Source organism: Bos indicus x Bos taurus, chromosome 1 (genome assembly GCF_003369695.1).
Source record: "Bos indicus x Bos taurus breed Angus x Brahman F1 hybrid chromosome 1, Bos_hybrid_MaternalHap_v2.0, whole genome shotgun sequence".
Taxonomy (NCBI): Eukaryota; Metazoa; Chordata; class Mammalia; order Artiodactyla; family Bovidae; genus Bos; species Bos indicus x Bos taurus.
In genome coordinates, this window is record NC_040076.1 from 142,161,100 (window position 1) to 142,187,058 (window position 25,959).

A 25,959-nucleotide genomic window follows, 5' to 3' on the forward strand; every position below is an offset into this window, starting at 1 on the left:
AAGAGCCTCCCACTGGCCAAGGACTGGCCAGTGTGGTCCAGTGAGATTCAGGGAGGAGAGTAACAAAGGGAGTGGATGCAAACACAGCTACTGTGGCTCCACCCACTAATGCTGAGCATGAAAACGCAGAGCACAAAAAACTCATGGCTCACTTTTGAAGAACACTAGAAAATCAGCTCATTTTTTTGGACAACTGATGAATAAGGAATTTCACCTTTATCCTGCCTTTCCTATATGAACTGTGCCTCAGAGTTAACTGAATAATTGAATGATTGATGAGGGGACATTTTTCTTTATATATATAGAGAGAGAGAGAGAGAGAAAGAGAGAGCAGCATATTTATATAATTTTATTTATGTATTGTTTACTGTGCTGGGTCTTCATTGCTGCCCAGGCTTTCTCTAGTAGGGGTTACTCGTCATTGCAGTACATGGGCTTACTGCAGTGGCTTCTCTTATTGCAGAGCACAGGCTCCAGGGCACACGGGCTTCAGTAGCTGTAGCTCACAGGCTCATTAGTTGTGGTTCCTGGGCTCTAGAGTGCGGGCTCAGTAGTCTTGGGACATGGGCTTAGTTGCTCCACAGTATATGGGATCTTCCTAGACCAGGGATTGAACCTGTGTCTCCTGCATTGGCAGTCAGATTATTTACCACTGAGCCACCAGGGAAACCCCAGAGGGGATGTTTCTTTTTATAAAAGTATGCTAGCAAATAAAAAAGAAACAATGGAATTCTGATAGCGGCATCTCACAAGTATGGATTCTATCTCTAATGAAGTAATGAATTTAGGTGCTGCTGCTGCTGCTAAGTTGCTTCAGTTGTGTCTGACTCTGTGTGACCCCATAGACGGCAGCCCACCAGGCTCCCCTGTCCCTGGGATTCTCCAGGCAAGAACACTGGAGTGGGTTGCCATTGCCTTCTCCAATGCATGAAAGTGAAAAGTGAAAGTGAAGTCACTCAGTCGTGTCCAACTCTTCTCGACCCTATGGACTGCAGCCCACCAGGCTCCTCCATCCATGGGATTTTCCAGGCAAGAGTACTGGAGTGGGGTGCCATTGCTGTCTCTGGAATTTAGGTGAGGCATGTCTAACACCGCAGAGGATGACCCAAGGCTCGGTGTCTCTCTGCCTTGAATCAACCAGAATATGATCAGACCTCGAGACCTCATTGCTAGTTTCAGGAAATACAAAGGAAATGCACAAAGAATGAGTTTGATCATGTCATAAAGAAGGAGTCAGCACAGCACACAGTGTAGGAAGCTCCACAAGAAGAAGGGCCCGGCCTCCGTGATGACAGTGACAAATGGCTCAGGACAAAGACAGAAGGGAATCTCCAGATGGAGAGACCTAGGAGACATGTCAGACGATACGCTAACATGGGCTGTTCGTGTCCCCACCTGAAAGTGAACTCAGAGCATGAGACCTCTTACAGGACACTCAGGGGAGTGAAAACATGGGCTGGGTAGTTGATGCTGCTATGGGATTATTGTTGCTTGGGGGAGCCATGATGATGGTAAAGTGGTTATGCTTAAAAATGTATCTTTTAGAAATACACGTGAAATTGTATAGGTGAAATATAATGTCTGGGATTTTCTGCAAAATAATCCTGGGACAGGAAGTGAGTCAAGACAGGAAACAAAACTGGCCATACACTGATCATTGACGAAGGCTGGTGTTGGGTCCCTGGGGCTTTGTTATGTTATCTCCATTTTCATCTATGCTTGAAAATGTCCACACATTTAAAACATATCCCTTCTTCTCCCTAAGTCCCTCTCCAACGTTGGGCCTTTCCTTTCTTTGTACAGCCAATCTTCCTGGAATGGTTTTCTGCTCCATGCTGTCTCCTTTTCCACACCCACCCACCCCACACCCATGGAAACTTCAGTCATCCCCTTCCAGGTGAAGTCAGTAGACCCTGACTTCTTTGCAGCCTCCAGTGTCTCTCTCGGGTTCCTGGACATCACAGTCTTCTGGCTTTTCCCTCTGCTCCATCCTCAGCTTCCAGCCTGTCTCCCTGCGTGGCCCATAGGTGTTGGCAAGCTTTCTTCCCTCCTGGTCGTCTACACCCACATCCCTCACCAGCCTAGGGTTCTTCCACAGACTCCAGACACACATGTCCAACTCCAGTCAACATCCCCACTGAATGGTCCTTCAGGAACCGATTGCTCAACAAATATAAACTAATTTCCTGTCCCCGCCTCCACCCCTCGAGTCTGTTTGTCCTCTCTTTGTTCCCTGTCTCTGTGAAGACGCCACCATCCACGTAACTGCCCAGGTCCAACAGTTGGGTGTCCACCCTCCTCCTCCTCATTTGCCTCCTTTCTGTCACCTCTTAGACCTTCCTTCCATCTGCGCTCCCAGACAACCGTCAGATTGCTGCCAGAGTCCTCAGCCTTGCCCTCTCACTCACCCCGCTCCATCCCCACTCCCCAATCAGCCTGTCTTGGAGGCTTTTGTACCTGCAGTGCTCCCTCTGCACAGACTTCTCTTCTCCAAGCTCTAGGCCAACTCCTAGTGTGCTCCTGACATGTCACCTCCTGTGACCATCAAGTCTGGGTCAGGCAACCCTCTTTGTCACCCATGTCCACTATTGGACTTCTCAGGTGGCGCAGTGTTAAAGAATCTGCCTACCAATGCAGGAGACTCAGGTTCGATCCCTGGGTCAGGAAGATCTCCTGGAGGAGGAAATGGCAACCCACTACAGTATTCTTGCCTGGGAAATCCCATGGACAGAGGAGTCTGGTGGGCTACAGTCTATGGGGTCACAAAGAGTCAGACAAGACTTAGAGACTAAACAGCAGCAACAGTGTCTCCTATTATAACGAGTTGGTATTGTGATCGCTGGTGACCTGACACCTCCGCTAGCTGGAAGCTCTTGGCAAGGAAAGGACCACATCTGTCCAGCGCTGCACTGTGTCCAGGGGATTCTCCTGGCCTCCACCCCCTCCTAGTCAGGCAGTGGGAGGTCTGGAGCAGAGCTGGGGCTGTGGATTCCCTGAATCTTTCCCCCGCTACTCCTCTGCTAAAGTTCCTGTCAGTCCAACAGGTCCCTCTGTAGCCTTAGCGCCCTGGATCCCAGTGACAGCCCACTCCCCTGACTTCCACGGACCTCAGGTGCCAACTTCCTGATGCTGCTCACCTGGGAGTGCCCTCCCTAGCACTGTTCAGGCTTATACAGAACCTTACAGCCTTGTTCTGTGTTAAATAATGTTCCCCTCCTGCCCTGCCCCACCCCACAAATTCATGTTCTTCCCTGAAGCTCTGAATGTGGCCTTAGTGGAAATGGGATCACTGCAGATATAATGAGTTTAGTTGAATTCCTCCTGGAGTTGGGAGCATAAATCCAGCATAACTGGTGTCCTTATCAGAGGGAAAAAGAGATACAGACAGAGGGAGAAAAGACAATGTGAATGCCGACAAGCCTGGAGAAGGTAAAAACAGAGGCTGATTAGAGCCATGTAGTTACAAGAAGGCAATGGCAGCCCACTCCAGTATCCTTGCCTGGAGAATCCCATGGACAGAGGAACCTGGAAGGCTACAGTCCATGGGGTTGCAAAGAGTTGGACACAACTGAGCAGCTAACACACACACACACACACACACACCCCCGACAAGGTAAAAAACACCCGGGATGGCCAGTGACATCAGAAGCTGAGAGAAAGACGTGAAACAGAAACTTCCCTGGAGACTTTGGAGGGAGCACATCCCTGCCGACGTCTTTTTTCTTTTTATTAGATTTTTTTTCTTAATGTGGGCCATTTTTAAAGTCTTTATTGAATTTGTTGAAATATTGGTTTTGTTTTTATGTTTTTGTTTTAGTTTTTTTTGGCTGAGAGGCATGTGTGATCTTAGCTCCCTGGCCAGGAATCAAGCCTGCACCCATGTACTGGGAGGTGAAGTCTTAACCACTGGACCGCCAGGGAAGTCCCCTGCCCGAGTCTTGGCCTCCAGAACCGAGAGACTGTAAATGTCTGTTATCTTAAGTCACCCAGTTTGAGGTCCTTTGTTATGGTCACCCCAGGAAATGAACCTGAGTCCTCCCTCATGCTCACATCAGTTTCCCTCTGAGAGGACCAGCCTGTTCCTGCCACACGCCTTTGCTCTATGAATCCTGGGAAAGCAAGGCCCCTGTTGACTGAGGCCTCTGTGCCTGGCTTGGGGCTGGCTCCATTAGGCACCCAAGACATGTCTGTTGGATCAGAGTGTTTGTACCTCTCATTGGGTCTGTTCCTCTTTTCTGAAATAAAATCAAAATAAATTCAAACTCGACATGGAAGTTTGAGGTTAAAGCCGAGGGCCACCCAGGCAGATGTGTTCAGGGCAGCCCCAGGTCTGGGCACCCTGGGCTCATCTCTCTGGAAGCCTGGCAGTCGGCTTTGGCACCAGCAGCCCGTAGGCACTGCTGTGCTGACCGACATGCTTCATCATGAGCTTGAAATGCTGGATATGAAATGTCAACTGGGCTGGAAATTTATCTGTTGATTCGCACAAGAAATGTCAACAAAACAAGTTGAAAGAAAAGAGTGTCAGATTCTTAAATATAATTTCAACTTTTGGGAAATGTTGTGATTGTAAAAAAGGCTTTCCGGTGGTCATCTACTTTAACCAAGAAAGTGTCCCCATGGTAACATCCCAGCTGTCTCCCATCCTGAGCTTACATGCACCCACGTCAAGCATGAGACCTGGTATGTCCACTGGAGCAATTACTTGTTTTCATTTCAAAATGTGAACTCTTTTATTTGGAAATTTCATACAAATTTACTGTCTCCCTAATACTTTTCAAATATTTCTTACAATCAATCATACAAAATAATAACGTAAAAACTATATTTTGTAAAATATTACTATTTTAATCTTTGTAAAATTAATAGGGGCTTCCCTGGTGGCTCAGTGGTAAGAATCTGCCTGCCAGTGCAGGAGAAGCAGGAGTTGTAGGTTCGATCCCTGGGTTTGGAAGATGCCCCCAGAGAAGAAAATGGCAACCAGCTCCCGTATTTTTGCCTGGGAAATTCCATGGGCAGAGGTCCACGGAGTCACAAGAGTTAGACACGACTGAGTAACTAAAACAACAACAGCAAAATTGATAGATGAATATTTTTGGCAAATATGACGCAGACCAGCTCAGGTTCCTCTGGTTTTCCCTGGTGTGCCACACAAGGATCATCTCTTTCTAGGTGAGAAATGGTGTAGAAACGGGGGGGCTCCCTGCGCTGAGTTCTCCCGCATCTTTTCATGCTGTTGGCAAACATGGATGAGGCCTTCTGAGTTGGGCAGGACCCTGAGAATCCCTTGGTCCCAGGCTAGGGGCTAGGAGACAGGTTTAGAAATAACCAGTACTAGTTCATTGTGATAGATAAGTCAGGACCCAGAGGTTCCCGTAGCGCCCTGGGAAAGCAGTAAACTGACAAATACTTGACCTAGGTCTTGAAGTTTGAGCTCACTAGAAAAGGCTGGCCTGGAGGCCCAGGGCAGAAATAGCAACCTGCCAAGTGAGAAAGTCTTGGAAACTAGAGAATGGTCTGAGCTTTGGTCCTGAAGTCATGAGTGGGTTTGGGTCTTGCTTTCTAGCTAGTAAGGACTGGGGCTCATTTCTGATCCAAAGGCAGGGGTCTTGAAAGGTTTTCCTCAGGAACGCCAAGGTCCAGTCTGCTTTGGGAGGGCAGTTTGAGGTGCTGGAGAAGTGGATTTGGGGAGGGAGGGCTTGCTTGGAGGCTGGGAGCCTGAGGAGCCCTGAGCAGAGCCCTGGGCAGGTGAGAGTGCAGGGTGACTTGGAGGGACAGGGAAGCCAGGCTGGGCAGGCTTGAATCTGCAGGAATGGAGAGTTAGGGAAGGGAGGAGAACTGTCTGAGAGAGGAGGTCTGGGGAAAAAGAGACCTTACCAAGGGGAGACAGAAATCAGGAGACGGGCCGCCTCCCTTGCAGGGTGAGCAGCAGCTCACCTGTGGCTCGACCTCTGGCTTCAGTGAAGTGGCAGTTCTCCTTCCCAAATGGAGGAGGTGTCTCAAAAGCCAACAGAGGTGGGGTATTTGACACCCAGTTCAGCCAGCGGGAAAGAATGGCACGGTGTTCCCCAGGCACAGCAGGGCCCCCGAGACCCAGGTGGGTGCCTGCCCAGAGGCCACAGGGCCCTCTGTCTCCTACAGACCTCTTGGGCATTTACAGCCAGGCGTTGAATTTGTTTTAGCTTCAAGCGTTGCTTTAATCCTATGGACACTTCTTCCTGGAGTTTCTTTTCTGTCTCATGGGGTCCTTCCCAGGAGCTGCTTTCCTGGGAGCAGGCACCTGGGCTGGGTTTGGATGCCATGTGTCCACCCTGGGTGCTCTGCGGTCCCGAGGAGAATAATCAGGCTCTGGAGGGGAGGGGGCGGTGCCAAGGGTCGGGATTAGGAGAGGGGAGGTTGGTCTAGAGCAGGTGACTGAGAGCAGGTGAGGTGAGCCGCGTGTCACACTTACACAGGTGTGATCAAAAATGGGTCAACACAGCTATCATGGGCCCCATTTTCATTTAATACAACGTCAGTCTAAGTCTGACCCCTGAAAGGAGGCAATAGGAATAATGTTGGGGGCAGGTGGCAGCGGCAAGGCTGCCCCTTTAGTGCCATCCTTTCTCGGAAGCCGCGCTCTGGGTAGGACCTGCCTTGAGGACTAAGCGTCCTTGGGGAACGCCTCTTCGATCAGTGGGAACTCAAGCCCGGGCGCGCGCAGGCAGGTGCCGCCGGGACCTGGGGCCGCGGGGAGGACTCCTGCGCGGCGATGCCCCGGGCTCCGCGTGGGGGCGCCCCGCCCGCCGTCCCCAGGCTGTCAGGGCCCCCGGGCGGCTCCGGGGCCGGGGGAGGACGGGAGGAGGATGAGCCGGAGGGGAGGGGCCCGAGCTGGCGCCCCGCGATCGCTGAAAGTGAAAGGGCCGCCGGGGCCTCCGCGCCGCCCCAGGAAGTCGCGACAGGAAGCGCCCGCGGCTGCGGGGCCGGGCGGCGGGGCGCGGGCCTGGGGGCGCAGGTGAGGCGTGGGGACCCGGACGGGGCGGGGAGAGGGTTTGCGATGCGCGGACCCCTGCCCACCGCCCGCGCCGGCCGGGCCTGGGAACCAGGGCGCCGGGGCCGAGCGACACCTGCCAGCGCTGGCGACGCGCGGGGAGCCGGGGTCCCTGCGCCGGGCGCGCGTCTTTGTGCTGGTCCGGGGCCGGGCGCCCCCCAGGCCCAGGGGGGCGGATGCAGCCGGGCGGGGGTGGGTCTACGGGATCACCCGGGCGCCCCGGGACCCGGGAGCGGAGGCGCGGAGCCGGTGCTGGGCCGGCACCCGCCCATCGGAGCTCCGGGCGCGGGCGAGCACAGCCGTCCTCCCGGGCCCTTCCCGGGCCGCTGGGCCGCGGTGACAGCTATGCCGGGGGTCGCGCGGGGAGTAGGGCGCGGGGCCGTCGCGCGGCGGAGACGGGGGCGTGCCCGCCTGTCCTCCTCCGGGACCGACCGCGGGGAGGAGCCGCCGCCCGCACCCGGGGCCTTCGGGTTGTTTGTCTCTGAGCGGCTGGTCCCCAGAGCCCGGAGCCTCCGGGAGTGATTTACAGGACTCAGAGCCCCGGAAAGTCACCCGGCCTCGGGGCAACCACAGTCTGGCTTATTTTTCCTCCTGCCCCCACCCTCCTGCCGTCCCAGCCTCCGCAGCCACCCTGCTGATCCCGGTGACCTGGCGACCCGGGACTGCGACCCCAGTGCTGGAGGCCCCACGCCCCACCGTCAGGTTTGAAATTCTCTAGCCCGTCTTTCCTTTCCTCTCCCTGAGCTGCCTGCCTGGACAGTGCCCACCTGCCCTTGAATTTCAATCGTCTGAGGATGTCTGAGTTGGTAACTAGATTAAATTTCCCCATCGCTCTTTCTTTAAGGCCTTTTAAAATCAACCCTGAGAACCCAGGACTGGAGACCCCCAGAGTCTTACCACAGGGTTTTGCAAGCGCCTTTGCAGGTTCTGTGTTGTGCACACCACCTGGGGTGCTGCTTGTTGGTGGGAGAAAGCAATCGAGATGGAGGGTTCGCATTTGTATTGAAGCCCAGGAAAGAGATACTGGCTTTTGTCATTAATCTTTAATATTGCCTAAGGCACAGACCATAGAAAATGTGTTCTCTGGAAAGCAAGTTTCCCTCACTCATTACCTTTCTCTCCCTCATAAAAGAAAAATGTATGAAAACTTGTTTGCCTTAAAATAAGACCCAGCTTAAAAGCTTTGCCTTTAGGTAGATTATTTAAGGTATGCATGGGATTGCTTTGACTACTGACAACAGAGCTTCAGTTGTGGGAAGACCCTTTCTGTGTTATTCTCTTCATTGCTTGCCTTTGAGTCTCTTTTTCACCTCCAGTGAGTACACAGGACTCTTCCGCAAGTGGTGAGGCCAAAGGTGGAGCTCCAGAATTCATGTTGCCTTCAGGTCATTCCATTTCATAGTTTTACAGTTTATAGACTAAGTTGGGCTCTTTCGCATGATGGGTATAAAAATGTGCTTTGTGGATTGTAACAGAGATGCTGCTGTGGGGTGCTTCTGAAGTTGTTATCTTTGAAACTGGATATTCTTACACTTTTCCCTCCTGTGGTGCTGTGAGTTCCAGGTGTCTATTAAGAGCCATTTTTTTAAAAGTGCATGTTCTTTTTATGTACTTGGGTTATGTGTCAAAAACAAGGCTGAAACCAAGTGATCAGCTCCAGTTCTGCTGTTCTCTCTTTGCAGGGGATCTGCCCAGAGGAAGTGAGGTGGGGGAGGGGACTGAGGGAAACTGGACCAACCTGAATTTGCCCCAGGTGTCCAGCGCCGCGGGCCAGCCTCTGGGCCAGCCGGGGGCTGGCAGGAGAGCACAGAGTTGTCAGCCCTGTCCTCGGAGCTCTTGACCAGCCCTCGCTGGAATGGTCAGTGGTCACTGGTCAGACTTTGGAGGAAAGGGCCTAATTAAATCGAGCTCTTAACGTCTAACGTGTAAAATCACTGTGTTTACACATCTTAACTGCACCAACGGTGAGAATTTATAGCACTGGAGTTACCCCATTTTATAGGAGGAGGAAGAACCGTAGTTTTCAAAGGAAATCAAGATTTTTTTTTCCTGCTGATTTTTCCAATGTCTTCTGGATTTTGTTTTAAAGTTCCAAGTTTTACCAGCCTTGAATTGAGGTTGACTGATGAGTTGGTGTGTTCGTGTGTGCTTAGTCGCTCAGTCATATGTGACTCTTTGCAACCCTTTGGACTGTAGCCCGCTCAGCTCCTCTGTCTATGGGATTCTCCAGGCAAGAATACTGGAGTGAGTTGCCATTTCCTCCTTCAGGGGATCTTCCCAACCCAAGGATTGAACCCGAGTCTCCTGCACTGCAGGCAGATTCTTTGCCTCTGAGCCACCAGGGCAGTCCCTTAGTAGGTGTAGTAGATGCAGTTGGATACTTCCAGATAAGCTGTACCTAGAGAAGCAGTGTCTGGACAGAGGAGGACATTTGCTTCTGACCATCCATTCCCGGGTGCTGTAAAATTCAGACCAAATCCTTTACTTTAAAGTCAGCACCCAAAAATTGTTTCTCAACGTATGGGTGCGGTACTTCAGTTGTGTCCAACTCTTTGCAATCCTATGGACCATAGCCCACCCGGCTTCTCTGTCCATGGGATTCTCCAGGCAAGAATACTGGAGTGGGTTGCCATGCCCTTCTCCAGGGGATCTTTCCAACCCAGGGATGGAGGCCTGGTCTCTTATGTCTCCTGCATTGGCAGGCGAGTTCTTCACCTCTAGCCCCACCTGAGAAGCCCCTTCTCAAAGTATGTTTAGGTCCAAGTAGGAGCCCACTCATTTTGAGCAGAATTTTAATAAAATCTTTTTAAAATCTAGAGATATGAGCAACAACAGTGTTGAAACGCTTGTGGAGCTTGATTCCACACGTCTCCTGGGCGCTGGCTCTGTGCTAGACCAGGGAATGGGGGCTGGGTGGTCGCCTGCAGTCCCTTGATGCCTCTCGTGATGTCTCCTGAGAACAGAACCAGCTCCTCCTGACTGGGCATCTCCTCCACACCAGGCTCTGTGCTCAGGGCTGTCCACAGATCGCACATCTCATTTGTAATAGCAACCCAAAAATGTAGATGCTACCATCTCTGTTTTTAGCTGGGGCAAGTGAGGGAGCAGGAAGTTTGTGACATGCCTGGGATTACCCAGTGCAGGGCCAGCCATGAGGGCAGGTGGCACTCCAGGCAGGATGATGAGCTGGGAGGAGCAAAGGTGTAGTTCTCCTGGCTGAAGCAGAAGGAGGGGCCTCGTTGCCTCTCTGAGAGGAGATGGGGTCAGGGGACAGGTATGACAGCTTGCTGTTGTTCAGCATCGCAGCAGTCATGTCTGACTCTTTGCAACCCCATGGACTGCAGCACACCAGACTTCCTTGTCCTTCACTATCTCCCTGAGTTTGCTCAAACTCATGTCCATTGAGTTGGTGATGCCATCCAATCATCTCGTCCTCTGTCACCCCCTTTTCCTGCCCTCTATCTTTCCCAGCATCAGGGTCTTTTCCAACAAGTTGGCTCTTCCCATCAGGTGGCCAAAGTACTGGAGCTTCAGCTTCAGCATCAGTCCTTCCAATGAATATTCAGGACTGATTTCCTTCAGGATTAACTGGTTTGATCTCCTTGCAGTCCAAGTGTCTCTCAAGAGTCTTCTTCAGCACTGAAAGCATCAGTTCCTCAGCACTCAACCTTCTTTGTGGTCCAACTCTCACATTCGTACGTGACTACTGAAAAAAACTGTAGCTTTGCCTACACATACCTGTGTTGGCAAAGTGATATCTCTGCTTTCTAATATGCTGTCTAGGTTTGTCATAGCTTTTCTTCTAAGGAGCAAGAATCTTTTAATTTCATAGCTGTGTGATGGCTTGCCAAGGTGCATTTTGAAAGCTCACCCTAGAGGGAAGGCAGGCGTGGACATGGGGATCCTGAGGCCCATTTTAGATCCTCTAACTTAGAACTGTTGGCTGTTACTTGTCTGTTATCTCAAGGAAGTTGTTTAAAGACATTGAATACATTTCTAAGCTTTAAATCAAAATCAGTGTTCCATCAAAAGTAGCCTTCTTTAAAAACACCATATAACCTGTGACTTTTCCATAAGCACTAAGATGGAACCGTACGTGCTCCCGAGGGCGTGATGTGCTCTGTGATAAATGCATGGGTCCCCAAGATTCCTCCTCACCCAGTGAACATAGGAGAAAAACTGGAAGACAGCACACGTGTTGAGGTTGGCTTTGGAATGGGCGGCCAGGCCTCCCTGCCGCTTTCTTCCTGTCTTGCTCAGAAAGGGGCCATTTTCCAAGGCCCCTGCAGTGACCACAGGAGTGAGAAATGAGGAGGCTGATTCGAGGTGTTCATCCCCATGGCATTACATGTATTTAAACTCCATTGCAAAGCCACAGTCAAATGATGGGCTTGATGACCCACCACCTGGTCCAGGCCTACGTTCCTCTCTGTTACTGTAGCTCAGACGTGGCCTGGCCCCCAGCGGGGGAATCAGGACCGGCTGGTTGGTGGCCCTCTGGTGACTGAGCACCTGGTGTGACCTCTGGGCTCCTGCTGGTCTCCTGTGAGTATGAACGTCAGCTCTGTGGAGTGTGGTGGTGAAGAGTGAGCGGTTGATCTCTGGATACCTTCCGGATGGAGATAAATTCAGCCGTTCTCTCTTCATTGCACCCTCAGAACATCATGTGAAGTTCCTTTCAGTGATGGTTGAATAAGCTGCCCCCACAGGGCACACACTCCACCCCCACCAGGTGGCTGTTATGGTGGGAGCGCCCTGTTGCGTCTGGCTCTGCTCTGGGCTGGGTGACCACACTGCGTGTAGTTACTTCCGCCAGGGCCTCAGACAACGCCTGACCTTTCCACCCCTCCTTCTCCTTGTAGACAGCTGAGCCTCTCCTGGAGGAAAGAGAGGAGGCGAGTCCCCACGAGCATCCTTACTCGCTTCCTGGGATTAAGAACCTATTTATGAAGCATCTTATTTTATGACCGAAGCTCCACATCCAGGGAGGCGTCAATGGCCCAGCTTCCCCCTGGCATTCGCTTCATCATCTCATTCTCCAGGGATCAGTGGTAAGTCGGGGGCACCGTGCCACCCTGCAGCCAGCAGGCCCCCCACCCCCAGTTTCCTGATAAGACACATGTGGATGCCCGCCCTCCCCATAACTCTTGAGTGGTTTATCCGTGGTGGAAGTGGTGACCAGGAACGCTGCTGAGCTGTCCACCCTTGCTTCTGCAGGGACAGACAGACTGAAAACCTCTGGGGTTCTCAGTGGTTTCTAGTCCACTGAATATCATCTTGGTAGGATGAGTAGGCTGCAGTCCATGGGGTCGCTAAGGGTCGGACACGACTGAGCGACTTCATTTTCATGCACTGGAGAAGGAAATGGCAACCCACTCCAGTATTCCTGCCTGGAGAATCCCAGGGACGGGGGAGCCTGGTGGGCTGCCATCTATGGGGTCGCACAGAGTTGGACACAACTGAACCGACTTAGCAGCAGCAGCAGCAGGATGAGTAAATGGCTGTGGGTGAAATAAGTATATTAACTCTGAACTCTACGAGTGGCCTCGCTGAGCTGGGACTTTGGAAGAGAAAATGAAATCTGAACAAGTTAAACACAGACCAAAACACCCCTTTCTGTTCCGAGAGCACCCTGTGTGCTCTCTGAGAGTCCTTCTCCTAGGAGACTTATGAATCCCACACACACTCCTTGGAGGAGGCTGAAGGTGAGGGCGGAGTCTAGAGCTGGGCTGTCTCGTCTCTAAGCCACACTCTCTCCTGCTGATCTCTGTCAGGAAGAGAAGTGTTTTCCCTCTACCCTGTTAGGTTGAATGACTGGGGGCATGTGAATTAAATCGACGAAAGACAGATGCACAAGAGAGAAGACAGATTTAGCCACATATGTGTGGGAGTTCACAGAAAAAGGTGACTCCTGGGGGCCTTAGAATTTGGGGTGTATATACCACCTTAGTAGGGGAAGAGAAGGAGGAGGGCATGTTTGGGAAAGCAAATGACTTTTTGGAAAGGTAAACGGGCCCTTGGGAGACTGGCAGGGGGCCAGGATACAGTTGGACAGAGTCTTATTTGGGTGTGAGGTGGGTGCTTCCCGCCTCTGGTACTAAGACTCAGTCTCTCCTAGTTGCTCGCAGGGAGGATTGATGACAGTTGAGTTGTTTTGGAGGCTCTGTTTTGAGGCAGATGAGAGATTTCAGAAACTCAAACACCTTCTGCTCACAGTAATGTTTATGCCACAGCGTGTGTTCTGGGTCCCTTAAGCTCCATCTCCCAGCCATGTGCCGCCTACACATCCTTTGCAGCTTCTCTGGCCCAGGCTGGTGGCTGGTGTGCCCATGGGGTCTCAGAAGTGACTTCAGACATCTGGCTCTTCCTGGAATAGTTCACTTGTCGATTCATTTCCCATCTAGCACTAGTCTAGACAGAAGTAGTTCAACACTTACCTTTTTTTAGCGGGTATTTATTTTTGTTTTCTTTTGTAACTTTATTTGGATACAATTTTTCAAACTCACAGGAGGAAATGATAAGAATTTACATAGAACTCCTATAATCACAAATCCACCCCCCGCCCCCGCCTTTTTTTTTTAGGTTAAACCCTTAGAGATAGAGCATTGCTTCTTACACTGTAATGTGCATGGGAATCATTCAAAACTTGTTAAAATGCAGATCCTGACTCAGCAGACTTGGGGTGGCACCTGAGAACCTCCATTTCCCAGGTGATGTGATACTGTGGGTCCACAGACCATTCTTTGAGTAGCACAGAGATGGCGTATTTGTCTTCATTTCTGTTCCATCTCTACCTCAGACTTGCTCTTTGACCTTGAAAGGTTATTTAACCTTTCTAGACCTCAGCTTCCTTGGCTGTGAGAGAATCAGTGTCAACATTCCTGCCAAGGACATTTATTAATATATATTTTTAGCAGCACTCTGATCTTTGGGGGGCTGACTTCCCTCCCTTGCATGCAGCTGTGACCAGCAGGGGAGTCTCAGGATCTTCTGTCCCCTTACAGAAGCCAGTAGAGACCCCTGAGGCTCCGTCCCACTGACCTTCTGCTGTAGCCCACGTCCAGCAGGAGGCAGGAGCGGGCCTAAGGTGGGCGAACCAGCCTCTCTGTCCTGGGACTTTGAATCTCAAGTAGAGTGAGCCTAGGGCAGAGCAAATGGTGAGGTGTGTCTGGTCTAGCTCTGCCATGTGCTAAGTCGTGTCTGATTCTTTTGTGACCCCATGGACTATAGCCCATCAGGCTCCTCTGTCCATGGGATTCTCCAGGCAAGAATACTGAAGCAGGTTGCCATGCACTTTTCCAGGGGAGCTTCCCAACCCATAGATCAAACCCACATCTCCTGTTGAATTGCCTGCATTGCAGGAGGATTTCTTTACTACTGAGCCACCAGCACAGTCCAGCTGTGGGGCCAGGCTCAATGGCAGATTCTTAACGTTCATCCTCATTTGCTTCTCCCTTCACCTTCTCTCATCTGTGTGTGTGTGCAGATGTATGTACACACACACACTCACACACACTTTTTCATGAACCATTTGACAGCAAGTTGCAGACATTATACCCTTTTATTTCTAAATACATTAGTATGTATTTCCTGTAAATAAGATATTCTCATGTAACTGCTTCCCTGGTAGCTCAGATGGTAAAAAATCCGCCCTCAATGGGGGAGAGCTGGGTTCTATCCCTGGGTTATAAAGATCCCTTGGAGGAGGGCATGGCAACCCAGTATTCTTGCCTGGAGAATCCCCATGGACAGAGGAGCCTGGTGGGCTATAGTCCATGGGGTTGCAAAGAGTCAGACACAACTTAGCAACTAAGCATAGCACATATAACTGCACACAAAGATCAAGATCAGGAAGTTTAACGTGGGTGTAATGCTATTATCTAATCCACAGTCCATGTTCAAATGCCCAATAATGTCTTTTATAGACTTTTCTATAGACTTTTGAAGTCTTTCTATAGATTTTTCTTTTTCTTTTATAGATTTTCCCCTGGGCCAGGATCTAGTGTGTGGGCACACTCGGCATTTACTCATCCTGTGTGTTTAGTTTCCTTTCATTTGGAACCATATCTTGGCCTTTCTTTGTCTCCTGTAAGCTTGTCATTTTTGGAGAGTACAAGCCATTTATTTTATAGACTTTCTTCTTTTCAATGTGTCTGTTGTTTCCTCATGGTTAGATTCAAATTACGCATTGTTCTCAGATATAACACAGAAAGGAGACAGCTTCTCCCTAACGGTAATGGAGTTACAGATATTGGTGGGGCTGAGGGGACTGGATGAATCGTGTGGTGCTGGGTTGAAATGAAAGATATCAAGGAAAACTGGAGAGCAGGTAAGCAGAGAAGTGTGTGTGTGTGATGTGTGTGGTGTGTGTGATGTGTGTGATGTGTGTGTGATGTGTGTGATGTGTGTGTGTATGCTGTGTGTGTATGTGTGTGTGATGTGATGTGTGTGTGATGTGATGTGTGTGTGATGTGATGTGTGTGTGATGTGATGTGTGTGTGATGTGTGTATGTGTGTGTATGTGTGTGTGATGTATGTGATGTGTGTGTATGTGTGTATGTGTGTGTGATGTGTGTGTGTGCTGTGTGTGTATGTGTTGTGGGTGCAGGTGTGTAAAATGCCTTCTCTTGGCTGGAGATAGGCCCTGGAAACAGCAGCATCCCAGCAGCAGTGAGCACCCCTGGTGCTCGATCTTGGTTTCTGTGTACCGTTTCCTGTTGAAGGAGCCAGGCAGGCATCCTTGGAGACTGGGATGGTGTCATCACTGGGCAGGGAAAGTGAGATGAGCCAGGAATATCTGGTGTCAAAAAATAAGACAGTGCTTAAAAATGAAGTGGCTCTCACTGGCCAAATATGAGATGAGATTTTTTTTTTGGCTGTGCTGGGTCTTCTTTGCAACCCACCGGCTCTCCGTGGCTGCAGGCAGCCTTTCTCTGGTTGTAGTGGGTGGGGTTGCTTTCTAGTCGTGGTTCACAGGCTTCTCACTGCTGCAGCTGCTCTTCTTGTCTCGGGGCTCCGGAGCACACAGGCTTCCGTAGTTGCGGTGAGTGGGTTGAGTTGCGCGGTGACATGTGGGATCTTAGTTCCCAGACCAGAGATTGAACCCATATTCCCTGCATTGGCAGGTAGATTCTTAACCACTGGACCACCAGGGAAGTCCCTGGGATAATATTTTAAATAAACAATACTAGTAATGAATTATAGCCCATTGACAGAAACAAGTCCATGCTCCTATAACTGAATAAGCATAAATGGGAGGAGGGAAAGCTCTTTCCCACAATGGGATGCCAGCCACTGAGTACAGAGCAGGAGTGTCCAAGCTGGAATGTCACCTTTTGAAACCATCAGGAATGCTTGGATTAGGTAAGGAGCATCAGTAGACACACAAAATTGGGAGAAAGTTGGGTAAACAACTGGGTTAGCTACCTAACCTCAGAGTGTTTTCCCACAAATTGGTTATTAATTACTAGAGAGAAAATGGTATCTTCTCTGACGGGCAATGAGGCAGAGAGCCCCCAAACCAGGTGGTCAGTACTTAACATCACTGACGTCATGGCCCCCTTTAGGGTGCTCTGGAGGGACTCCTGTCACGATATGCATGGTTTCCTTGTTCCTAAAGTAAGATGTCTTCTCACTCATTTCTGTGCCAGGTCATTACTGTTCAGGTATTCTCATCTAAAGCATTTTTTTTTAACTTCTTATTTGCCTATTACCTAGATAAATAACACTCAAGGAAGGAAGCTGTATTCTCCCCTGAGTCTCTGAACTGGGAGCAGGCTTCCATTTATCTGGGAATGCAGGCAGCATCTAGGACATTTCTGAGGATGCTTCGAAGGAGCATTGCTGGGAGAGGCTTTCATGGCTAGAAACTCGAGCTTAACCCAAATGCTGCTGCTGCTGCTGCTAAGTCTCGTCAGTCGTGTCAGACTCTGTGCGATCCCATACAGGGCAGCCCACCAGGCTCCCCTGTCCCTGGATTCTCCAGGCAAGAACACTGGAGTGGGTTGCCATGTCCTTCTCCAATGCATGAAAGTGAAAAGTAAAAGTGAAGTCACTCAGTCATGTCCGACTCTTAGCGACCCCATAGACTGCAGCCTACCAGACTCCTCCGCCCATGGGATTTTCCAGGCAAGAGTACTGGAGTGGGGTGCCATTGCCTTCTCCGAACCCAAATGCTAGTCTTATAGTATTGCTAGATACAAAGAATGCTACCTGTTGTCAGACATAACTACAGAAAGTAAGTGGAACACCAATGAAGTTAAGGATCAAATTATTCACTTTTAATTGTATTTGCTTAATATTCACAAGCCTAAATGTAACACAAAACAGGAATCAAAGTATTGGATTATATTAGTTTCCTGGGGGTGCTGTAACAAGTCCACAAGCTGGGTGGCTTAAGATAATAGAAATTAATTTCTCATAGATCTGGAAGGAGGAGTCTGAGATCCATGTGTCACAGGGCTGTGCTTTCACAGAAGGCTTGAGGGAAGAACACTTTCTCACCTCTTCCCATTTCTGGTGGCTGCTGGCTGTTCATGGCAGTATCTGTCCTGCTCTGCCCTCATTGCCACGTGACCTTTCCTCCCTGTCTATCTCTGTCTCCCCATGGCCTTCTATGAAGTCCCATAGCTGGACTTAGGATCTCAGTGGATTTGACATCATATGTGAGTTATATGACGCCATATGCATGCTAAGGTGCTTCAGTCATGTCTCTTTATGACCCCATGGACCATGGCTGGCCAGGCTCCTCTGTCAATGGGATTTCCCAGGCAAGAATACTGGAGTGGGTTGCCATTTCCTCCTTCAGAGGGTCTTCCCCACCCTGGGCCTGAACCTGCATCTCTTAGGTCTCCTGCTTTGGCCAGAGGGTTCTTACCACTAGCACCACCTGGAGTTGAGTATTCAGTTCAGTCCAGTTGCTCAGTGGTGTCTGACTTTGTGACCCCATGGACTGCAGCACGCCAGGCTTCCCTGTCCATCACCAACTCCCAGAGCCTACTCAAACTCATGTCCATCATGTCGGTGATGCCATCCAACCATCTCATCCTCTGCCATCCTGTTCTCCTCCCGCCTTCAATCTTCCCAGCATCAGCATCTTTTCCAGTGAGTCGGTTCTTCACATCAGGTAGCCAAAGTATTGGAGCTTCAGCGTCAGCATCAGTCCTTCCAATGAATATTCAGGACTGATTTCCTTTAGGACTGACTGTTTGGATCTTCTTGCAGTCCAAAGGACTCTCAAGAGTCTTCTCCAACACCACAGTTCATAAGCATCAATTCTTCAGCGCTCAACTTTCTTTATAGGAGTTGAGTATGACCTCAGCTAATTACCTCTGCAAGACCTGATTTCCAAAATAAGGTCACATTCTAAGATTTATAATGGACATCAGTTTGGGGAGTCACAAAGAATCAGACACGACTGAGCAACTTTCACTTTCAGTTTTGGGGAAACAGCATTAAATCCACTGCAAGATGGATAAAACAAATATTATCCAAAATCCTTACTTCATAAATGACAAAGGAAGAAAGTAGGTGAGGATAGAATTACAAAATGGGAAAGAACTTCCAGAGGGCTATTTAGGCCTTTCATCCCCATAATCCAGGATAACCCCCAGAAGTGAGAAGTCTGCTTGCCTTCCAGGACAAGGGTGTTGCCATGGCCACTAGGAAGGTACCAACCCCACAGCGTGGCTGCTGTGATTTAAAAGTGATCAGTGGGGCCATGTTCAGACCTTCTGGAAGGGGAAACTCAACCTCTAGTGGCCGGCCTTTCCCATCTCCCCAGGGTTCTACGTAAGAAGATGCGGAAAGAGGGAGAAAGGATAGACTTGGAAACAGAGGGAATAGAGTTGACCTGATGGTTTCTAAATAAACGATAGAGGTTCCTCTTCCGGAGACACTTATTCCGTCTCTAGGAAATGCCTGGTGTGCAGTGTAAGTTGACCTTTGCCCTGACTCTGCAGGGCGGGTTGCCTCTGAGTACGCTGCTAAGGTCACAGAGCAAGTGGTAGAATCTGATGGGCCTCCTAAGAGCCAGTGCTATCAGCTGGGCTTACAAGCATCCCCTGATCTTCCTAGACAATATTGGGCCACCTCAGGTGGTAAAGAAACTGCCTGCAATGCGGGAGACCTGGGATCCCTGGGTTGGGAAGATCCCCTGGAAGAGGGAACTGCTACCAACTCCAGTATTCTTGCCTGGAGAATTCCACAGACAGAGGAGCCTGACAGACTACAATCCATGGGGTCCCAAAGGGTCAGACACAACTGAGGGACTCTCACTTTCACTTTCTGGTACTCTTGGGGCTTCCCAGGTGGCGCTAGTGGTAAAGAACCCATCTGCTAATGCAGGAGACATTAGAGACTCAGGTTCAATCCCTGGGTCAGGAAGACCCCCTGGGGGAGGGCATGGCAACCCACTCCTGTATTGTTGCCTGGAGAATCCCATGGACAGAGAAGCCTGTCAGGCTACAGTTCATGGAGTTGCAAAGTCAGATATGACTGAAGCGACTTAGCATGGCAGGCACGGCTTGTACTCTTCCCAGAGGGGCTGATTCATTAGGGTGTTTCACTTCCACACAAAGCTGAACTGAAAACATCCAGAGGCAAGTTCTCCACTCTGTAGTCCCCGATGACTGTGCTCCGGTCCACATCACCATGCATGGGGCAGTCCTGGGACTTCCATCCACCCTGCAGGCTCTGTGCAAGTGAGCTTCACTTGCAGAACCACTCATGAGAGAAGGAAGCAGAGGCCCCAACAAAGAGGCAGGGACTCTAGAGAAGGAGGCAGGGGCCCTAGAGAAGGAGACAGGGCCCCAGGAGAAGGAGATAGGGGTCCCAGAGAAGGAGGCAGCGGCTCTAGAGAAGGAAGCAGGGGCCCAGGAGAAGGAGGCAGGGGCCCTAGAGAAGGAGGCAGGGGACCCAGAGAAGGAGGCAGGGGCCCAGGAAAAGGAGGCAGGGGTCCTGGGAAGGAGAAAGGGGTCCCAGGGAAGGAGGCAGAGGCCCCAGAGAAGGAGGCAGGGGCCCTGGAGAAGGAAGCAGGGGTCCCAGGAAGGAGAAAGGGGTCCCAGGGAAGGAGGCAGAGGCCCCAGAGAAGGAGGCAGGGGCCCTGGAGAAGGAAGCAGGGGCCCGGGATGACTGGCTAGTTTTCAGTAACCTGTATAGCTGAGACAGCCTAAATATGAATGCAGGTGTATTAGGCCCCCAGGGCTCTTTAGACCTGGACACAAGACAAACTCTCTGTTTCTGGGTTTATTTATTCTATTTAATATATTAAATATATTTTAATATTAATATTTATATTTTAAACATTCTTAATAAAACTAGAATGTTTATAAGTGGAAAGTTCTGGGTAGAGTGTGGCAAACATGAGCCCAAGGCCCATTTAAGTAGAGCCGCTCACTCCACATCCTTCTGGGCTAGGTGATTATGAGATTCTCCTGGTGGGTAGCACACCTGTAAGCCGGTGCTATATAGCATCCCTGAGGGCTCCAGATCTTTCTCTCACACTCTGGTTCTGGAGGGGCTGGAGGTGACTCAGTCTGAGAACGTTTTCTTACTCCTTGTGGAGGTGAGAAAAGGGAACTCTGCATTCAAATAGGGGCTGACCGAGGTCGCCCCTAGACTACACCAGCCCTAGCAAGTGGTCATCTGAGTGACCAGTGGATCTAGCTGTGGGTTGGAGAGTCAAGTGTTGAAAGTTCTAGTGGTCCAGAACCTTCCTAAGTTAGCACAGAGGAGCAGTGGGTGGGATCATGGAGAGATACCAGCAAAGAAATGAGGGCCCCCCCCCCACTCCTACCAGGATGACAACTTTCAGAAATATAAGGACAAAGGCTGGATTTGGGTCACCAATCCACTGAACTTGCAGTCTGTATTCTTTGAGGTAGATGACACAGTCATTTTGTTATAGTTGCACATTTTTCCTATCTGCTCATTGATAGGGACTTGAAGAGCAAAGAAGCCTAGGAACTTCATCAGCAAGCATTTCCTTGCTGAGGAATAGAGCCTGGGGGCATTTATTTTACAAGTGTTTATTGAGTAGCTGGCAAAGTCGGTGTGGTGCGTACTCACTGAGCACAGGTGTTCCAGAGGATGAAGTTTTGAGTCCTATTGTACTACCAAGTCTTTTTCCCCCCATCTGAAATATGACTTTTTTTTTAATCTGGAAATATTCAACTCATACCTTTTCTGGAGTCAGGGCTTCCCTGGTGGTTCAGATGGTAAAGTGTCTGCCTGCAAAGCAGGAGACCCAGGTTTGATCCCTGGGTCAGGAAAATCCCCTGGAGAAGGACATGGCAACCCACCCCAGTATTCTTGCCTGGAGAATCCCATGGACAGAGGAGCCTGGCATGCTACAGTCCATGGGGTCGAGAAGTCTCAGACATGACTGAGCAACTTCACTTACTTACTTTTCTGGTGGGCAGAGAGGCAGATACCCCTAGGAGTCTTTATGTTAGTGAAGGAAGCTGACCTTGAGAACTAAATCACAACACTGGAAACGTGGGTAGAGATAGGAGGAAGTTGTTGTTCAGTAGCTAAGTCATGTCTGACTCTTTGAGACCCCATGGACTACAGCATGCCAGTCTCCCAGGGTTTACTCGGATTCATGTCCATTGAGTCGGTGATGCTATCCAACCATCTCTTCCTCTGCCACCCATTTCTCCCAAGGGTCCTTCCATATCGAGGGCCTTAGAATGAGCCGCCCTCCTGGGGTTGTGGCTCCCCTGCAGAGAAAGAGAGAGGGGCCCCCTCTGGGTTCTGTGGCCTCTGCCTTCACCTTGGTTAATGACCAAGTGAAGCCTGCACACAGTTTGAAGATCATTGGCATTTCCAGAACAGAACAGAATGGATTCTTCAGGGTTGGGAGCTGGGCCTCAAGACGCAGAGGGCCTGCCTTCCTGGCTGCAGCCCCTTGTCATCTCTTGCCAAGGACGTTTTCCTCCTGACCTGTTTTCTTCCCTGAAGGGTTGTTTTTCTATAGCATGGTTCAAACGTTCAGACTAGAATAAACTTTCATCTTCTTGCTAGAGCATCTTGTCTGTCGCTCCATACAGCTCAGCACTTCCTCTCAAACTGCTTTTCTCGTAAACCAGGGCTCTCGGCCAATAGTTTTTATGTCATTGACCTTATTCATAGCTTGTTGGCATCACTGAGTTGTTCTCACTGAGGTCAGTGAAATATTTATATTTCTTTATTTCTTGTGTCCTTCTAAAAAGTTGCAGAGGAGCTAAAAAGTAAAAAAAATAAATATGATCTTAAATGCCCAGGATAGCAGGCTTGTAAGTCACTTGCAGTTAATTTTGTTACAAATTAAATAATCTTTTTTTTTTGTCTACTTTTTAAGCACATGTGTACATCTGGGTCCTAGATTCCTCTTTGATTAGTTTTTCCCGTGGATGTTTAATTTCAATTTACAAAGTAAAAATGGCACATGTTTTAAATATTCTATTGTAGTGATATGATATATAGGATTCATCTTTGATATAGGACTGAATCAATAGCATACAGCATAAGGAAATTTAAGAATACAGTTGCAATGTATTCTTAATGCATTTTTTATTATGTTGTTGAAGTATAGTTGACTTACAATGTTGCATTTAATTTCTGCTGTCCAGCAAAGTGATATACATATTTATGTTCATTTTCATGTTCTTATCCATTCTGATTTATCATGGGATATTGAGTATAGTTCCCTGTGCTATACGGTGGGACGTTGTTGTTTATCCATTCTGTATGTGATAGTCTGTGTCTGGTAATCCTAAACCCCCACTCTGTCTCTCCCCCTTGTGGTTACTGCCATGGCAACCCCAGCTCTGTCCTCTCTGTGAGTCTGTCTGCATTTTGTAGATGAGCTCATTTGTGTCAGATTCCATGTATAAGTGATGTTATGAGTATTTGTCTTCCTCTTTCTGACCTCTTTTGCTTTGTATGATATCTCTGGGTCCGTCTGTGTTGCTGCAAATGGCATTATTTCCTTCTTTTTAATGGTTGAGTAATACTCCACTGTGCGTGTGTGTGTGTGTGTGTGTGTGTGTGTGTGTGTGTGTCACACACACACCGCACCTTCTTTATCCATTCATCTGTCGATGGATGTGTAGGTTGTTTCCATGCCATGGTTTTTGTGAATGGCGCTGCTGTGAACGCAGGGGAGCATGGGCCTTTGTGAATGCTACTTTTGCCTGGGCACGTGCCCAGGAGTGGGATTGCTGTCTCATCTGGCATCTGATATTATTTTATGTCATCCCTGCCACTGTTTTGTGTTTCAGGTACAGAGCCTTCATTTTTATTTTGACATTTTTGCTGTATGCAAGTTTTCACTTATCTCGAAAGCCTATCAGCATAGTTAAGGTAAGAAATCATTCAAAGCACTCGGTTCATTTCCTGCCTGTAATCTCTATAAGGAACAAGTTACTTTAAGAGCCACTTGTGGGGGAGGGGAGTGTGAGGGAGAGTCGTGAGATAAATGGAGAAAATGGATTGTTTGAGAAGCAAGCTATTTTGCTGCTCTGCTTTTTGGTTTCTCTTTCTCCTGAATCTAAAATCTCTAAACTGGTTTCAGGATTTATAATTTCAGTGGTAGTATATTTTCCGTTATATTCATTGACCATTCCAGAATTCTAGATCTTAGTTAAATATCTATTCTGTCTTATATGAATTTTCTCTCTAAATATATCTGACCTAAAATTGCTCCCCAAATTGCTTCCGCAGTCATTAGGTTTTCATTCTAAGTCTGACAATGGTTCTGCTTCTTCATTATTCTTAGAACACTGGATTTCTGTGTGAATGATGGGTGGGCAGGAGTTATTAAGCAGGCATTTAACTCGACTTGAAGAAAAGGAGATTAAAGTAGACATTCCTACATAATAGCCAATTATAACTTGGGGGAAAAGCAGGAATCGGAATGACATCATTTTGCCTGCAGACTGTCAGCAGGCTTGAATGACTTTTGACTCTTTATTATAGAAGGACGAGGAACTCATCCAGGGCCAGAGAGAGCTCATTTACAGCTCAACTGCCCCTCTCTGCCCCACAACCCACTAGCTTCCCCACCCCCACTTTCTCCTTGCTGGCGGGGCGCTGGTCCAGGACTGTAATTCCTCTGACCTTTGTGGTCCTGCATCCTCTGCTCCCCCAGGGGCCCGAGTGCTGGACAGCTGCCTTTGTGGTCTGCAGGCCAGTAGCAGCGCCAAGGCTGATGCTTCTCTGGACAATTCTGTGCTCCCTGCACTCTAGCAATTCCCACTGGATGTGAAACATAGTCCATTCACCCCAAGGATTCTGCAGTTCCTCCTTGAGCTCTAGTAAGCAGGAATTTCCCCAGCCCTTCAAGTCACTTTTAATAGTCTCCCTTTTTTTGATATGCCAAGTTTTAATAACTATGGAAATATTTGCAGACCTTAAAATGTGGTTTTCAAAAGAGAGAAAGGGACAGGGCAAGAGATGGTGGGCCTTTATCCACTCTACCAGCATCTTTAAAACCAGTACCAAGGACCAACTGCCCCTGGAAACTTAAATACAACTCCTTCCTGTCTTCCTGGTTAGGGAAATAAACATATGACTCAAGAAAGGCAAGTTATGAAAATGGGAGAGACGGTTGAAGGGGTCTTAGTGAGTGCTGTGGAACTGAAGGAGCTAGAGAGGTCTGGAGCTTTCCTGAGGTTCAGGATCCAACCTAAAAGGCTGGGTTTGGATCCTGGGGCCAGTACCCGACGTGATAGGTGGAGGGCAGCTGTCACCCTGCAGCAGCAGTCTGATGAGTGAAGGGCCTGTGTTTGGACTGGGGTGGCACCCCACTCCAGTACTCTTGCCTGGCAAATCCCATGGACGGAGGACCCTGGTAGGCTGCAGTCCGTGGGGTCACAAAGAGTCGGACATGACTGAGTGACTTCCTTTCACTTTTCACTTTCATGCTTTGGAGGAGGAGATGGCAACCCACTCCAGTGTTCTTGCCTGGAGAATCCCAGGGACGGGGGAGCCTGGTGGGCTGCCGTCTATGGGGTCGCACAGAGTCAGACACGACTGAAGTGACTTAGCAGCAGCATCCCACAGGTGGGCTGGACACCAGAGGGTCTCCTTCTGATGGTTACTCGCATCCCCTTGTAGCCAGGGCCACCCTCCTGGCTTCCCTGATGGGGGCTTGGGGCTTAATGATGAGGCAGTCTTGTGAGCAGCTTAGCTGAGTTTTCATCAATCACAGTAACTGTGGCTGAGCCCCGAGCCTGACCAGGCGCACGAGTCCTTTGTTTAATATCATCATCACAGTTGTCCTGAGAGCATCCCTTTGAGGAAATTGAGACTCTGGAGCCTAATTCCTCCATGAAGGCTGGGACCATGCCAGGTGAATTCCATGACTTCAGGATCCCTGCCCTTAACCTCACTGGCTCAGGGTCTCTGTTGTCCAGTTGCTCAGTTTTGCCTGACTTTTTGTGACCCCGTGGACTGTAGCACGCCAGGCTTCCCTGTCCTTCACCATCTCCCAGAGCTTGCTCAAGCTCATGTCCATTGAGTGGGTGATGCCATCCAACCATTTCATCTTCTGTTGCCCCCTTCTCCTCCTGCCCTCAATCTTTCCCAGCATCAGGGTCTTTTCCAAAGCGTCAGTTCTTCCTATCAGGTGGCCAAAATATTGGAGCTTCACTTTCAGCCTCAGTCCTTCCAATGAACATTCAGGGTTTCAGGGCCTCTAGGGTAGGTTTAAGTACCTAAGTACATTCACAGCATCACCCCTAGATTTTCCTCAGCACACATATGGTCTGACTCAGCGCCTTCAATGTGCCTGGTTGTGGATTAGCCTCATCAGAACCCAGGGGCTTCTTGGCCTTCTGAGATGGATGACATGTCCCACTACATGTGATACCTTCCTTTGTAATGCCTTACAAGGCTTTCACATGCCTGATTTAGCTCATCTTATGTATATTCCTGTTGACCCACGG

At 49.4% G+C, this 25,959-nt stretch overlaps 1 protein-coding gene across 3 annotated transcripts in view; it reads left to right on the forward strand.

The window, feature by feature from the left end:
• SLC37A1 (solute carrier family 37 member 1) overlaps positions 1 to 25,959 on the forward strand; it is a 102,531-nt gene that overhangs the window by 19,210 nt on the left and 57,362 nt on the right. Inside the window, exons 1-3 of one of the 3 annotated variants that reach the window (XM_027546885.1) lie at positions 6,753 to 6,994; positions 11,893 to 12,081; positions 23,293 to 23,374. In XM_027546885.1, the coding sequence (XP_027402686.1) occupies positions 12,026 to 12,081; positions 23,293 to 23,374 (138 nt within the window). In that variant the 5' untranslated portion in view covers positions 6,753 to 6,994; positions 11,893 to 12,025. Of the gene's footprint in view, positions 1 to 6,752; positions 6,995 to 7,499; positions 7,733 to 11,892; positions 12,082 to 23,292; positions 23,375 to 25,959 lie in introns of those variants that run through there. The other 2 variants (XM_027546898.1, XM_027546892.1) reach the window with 2 other exon arrangements.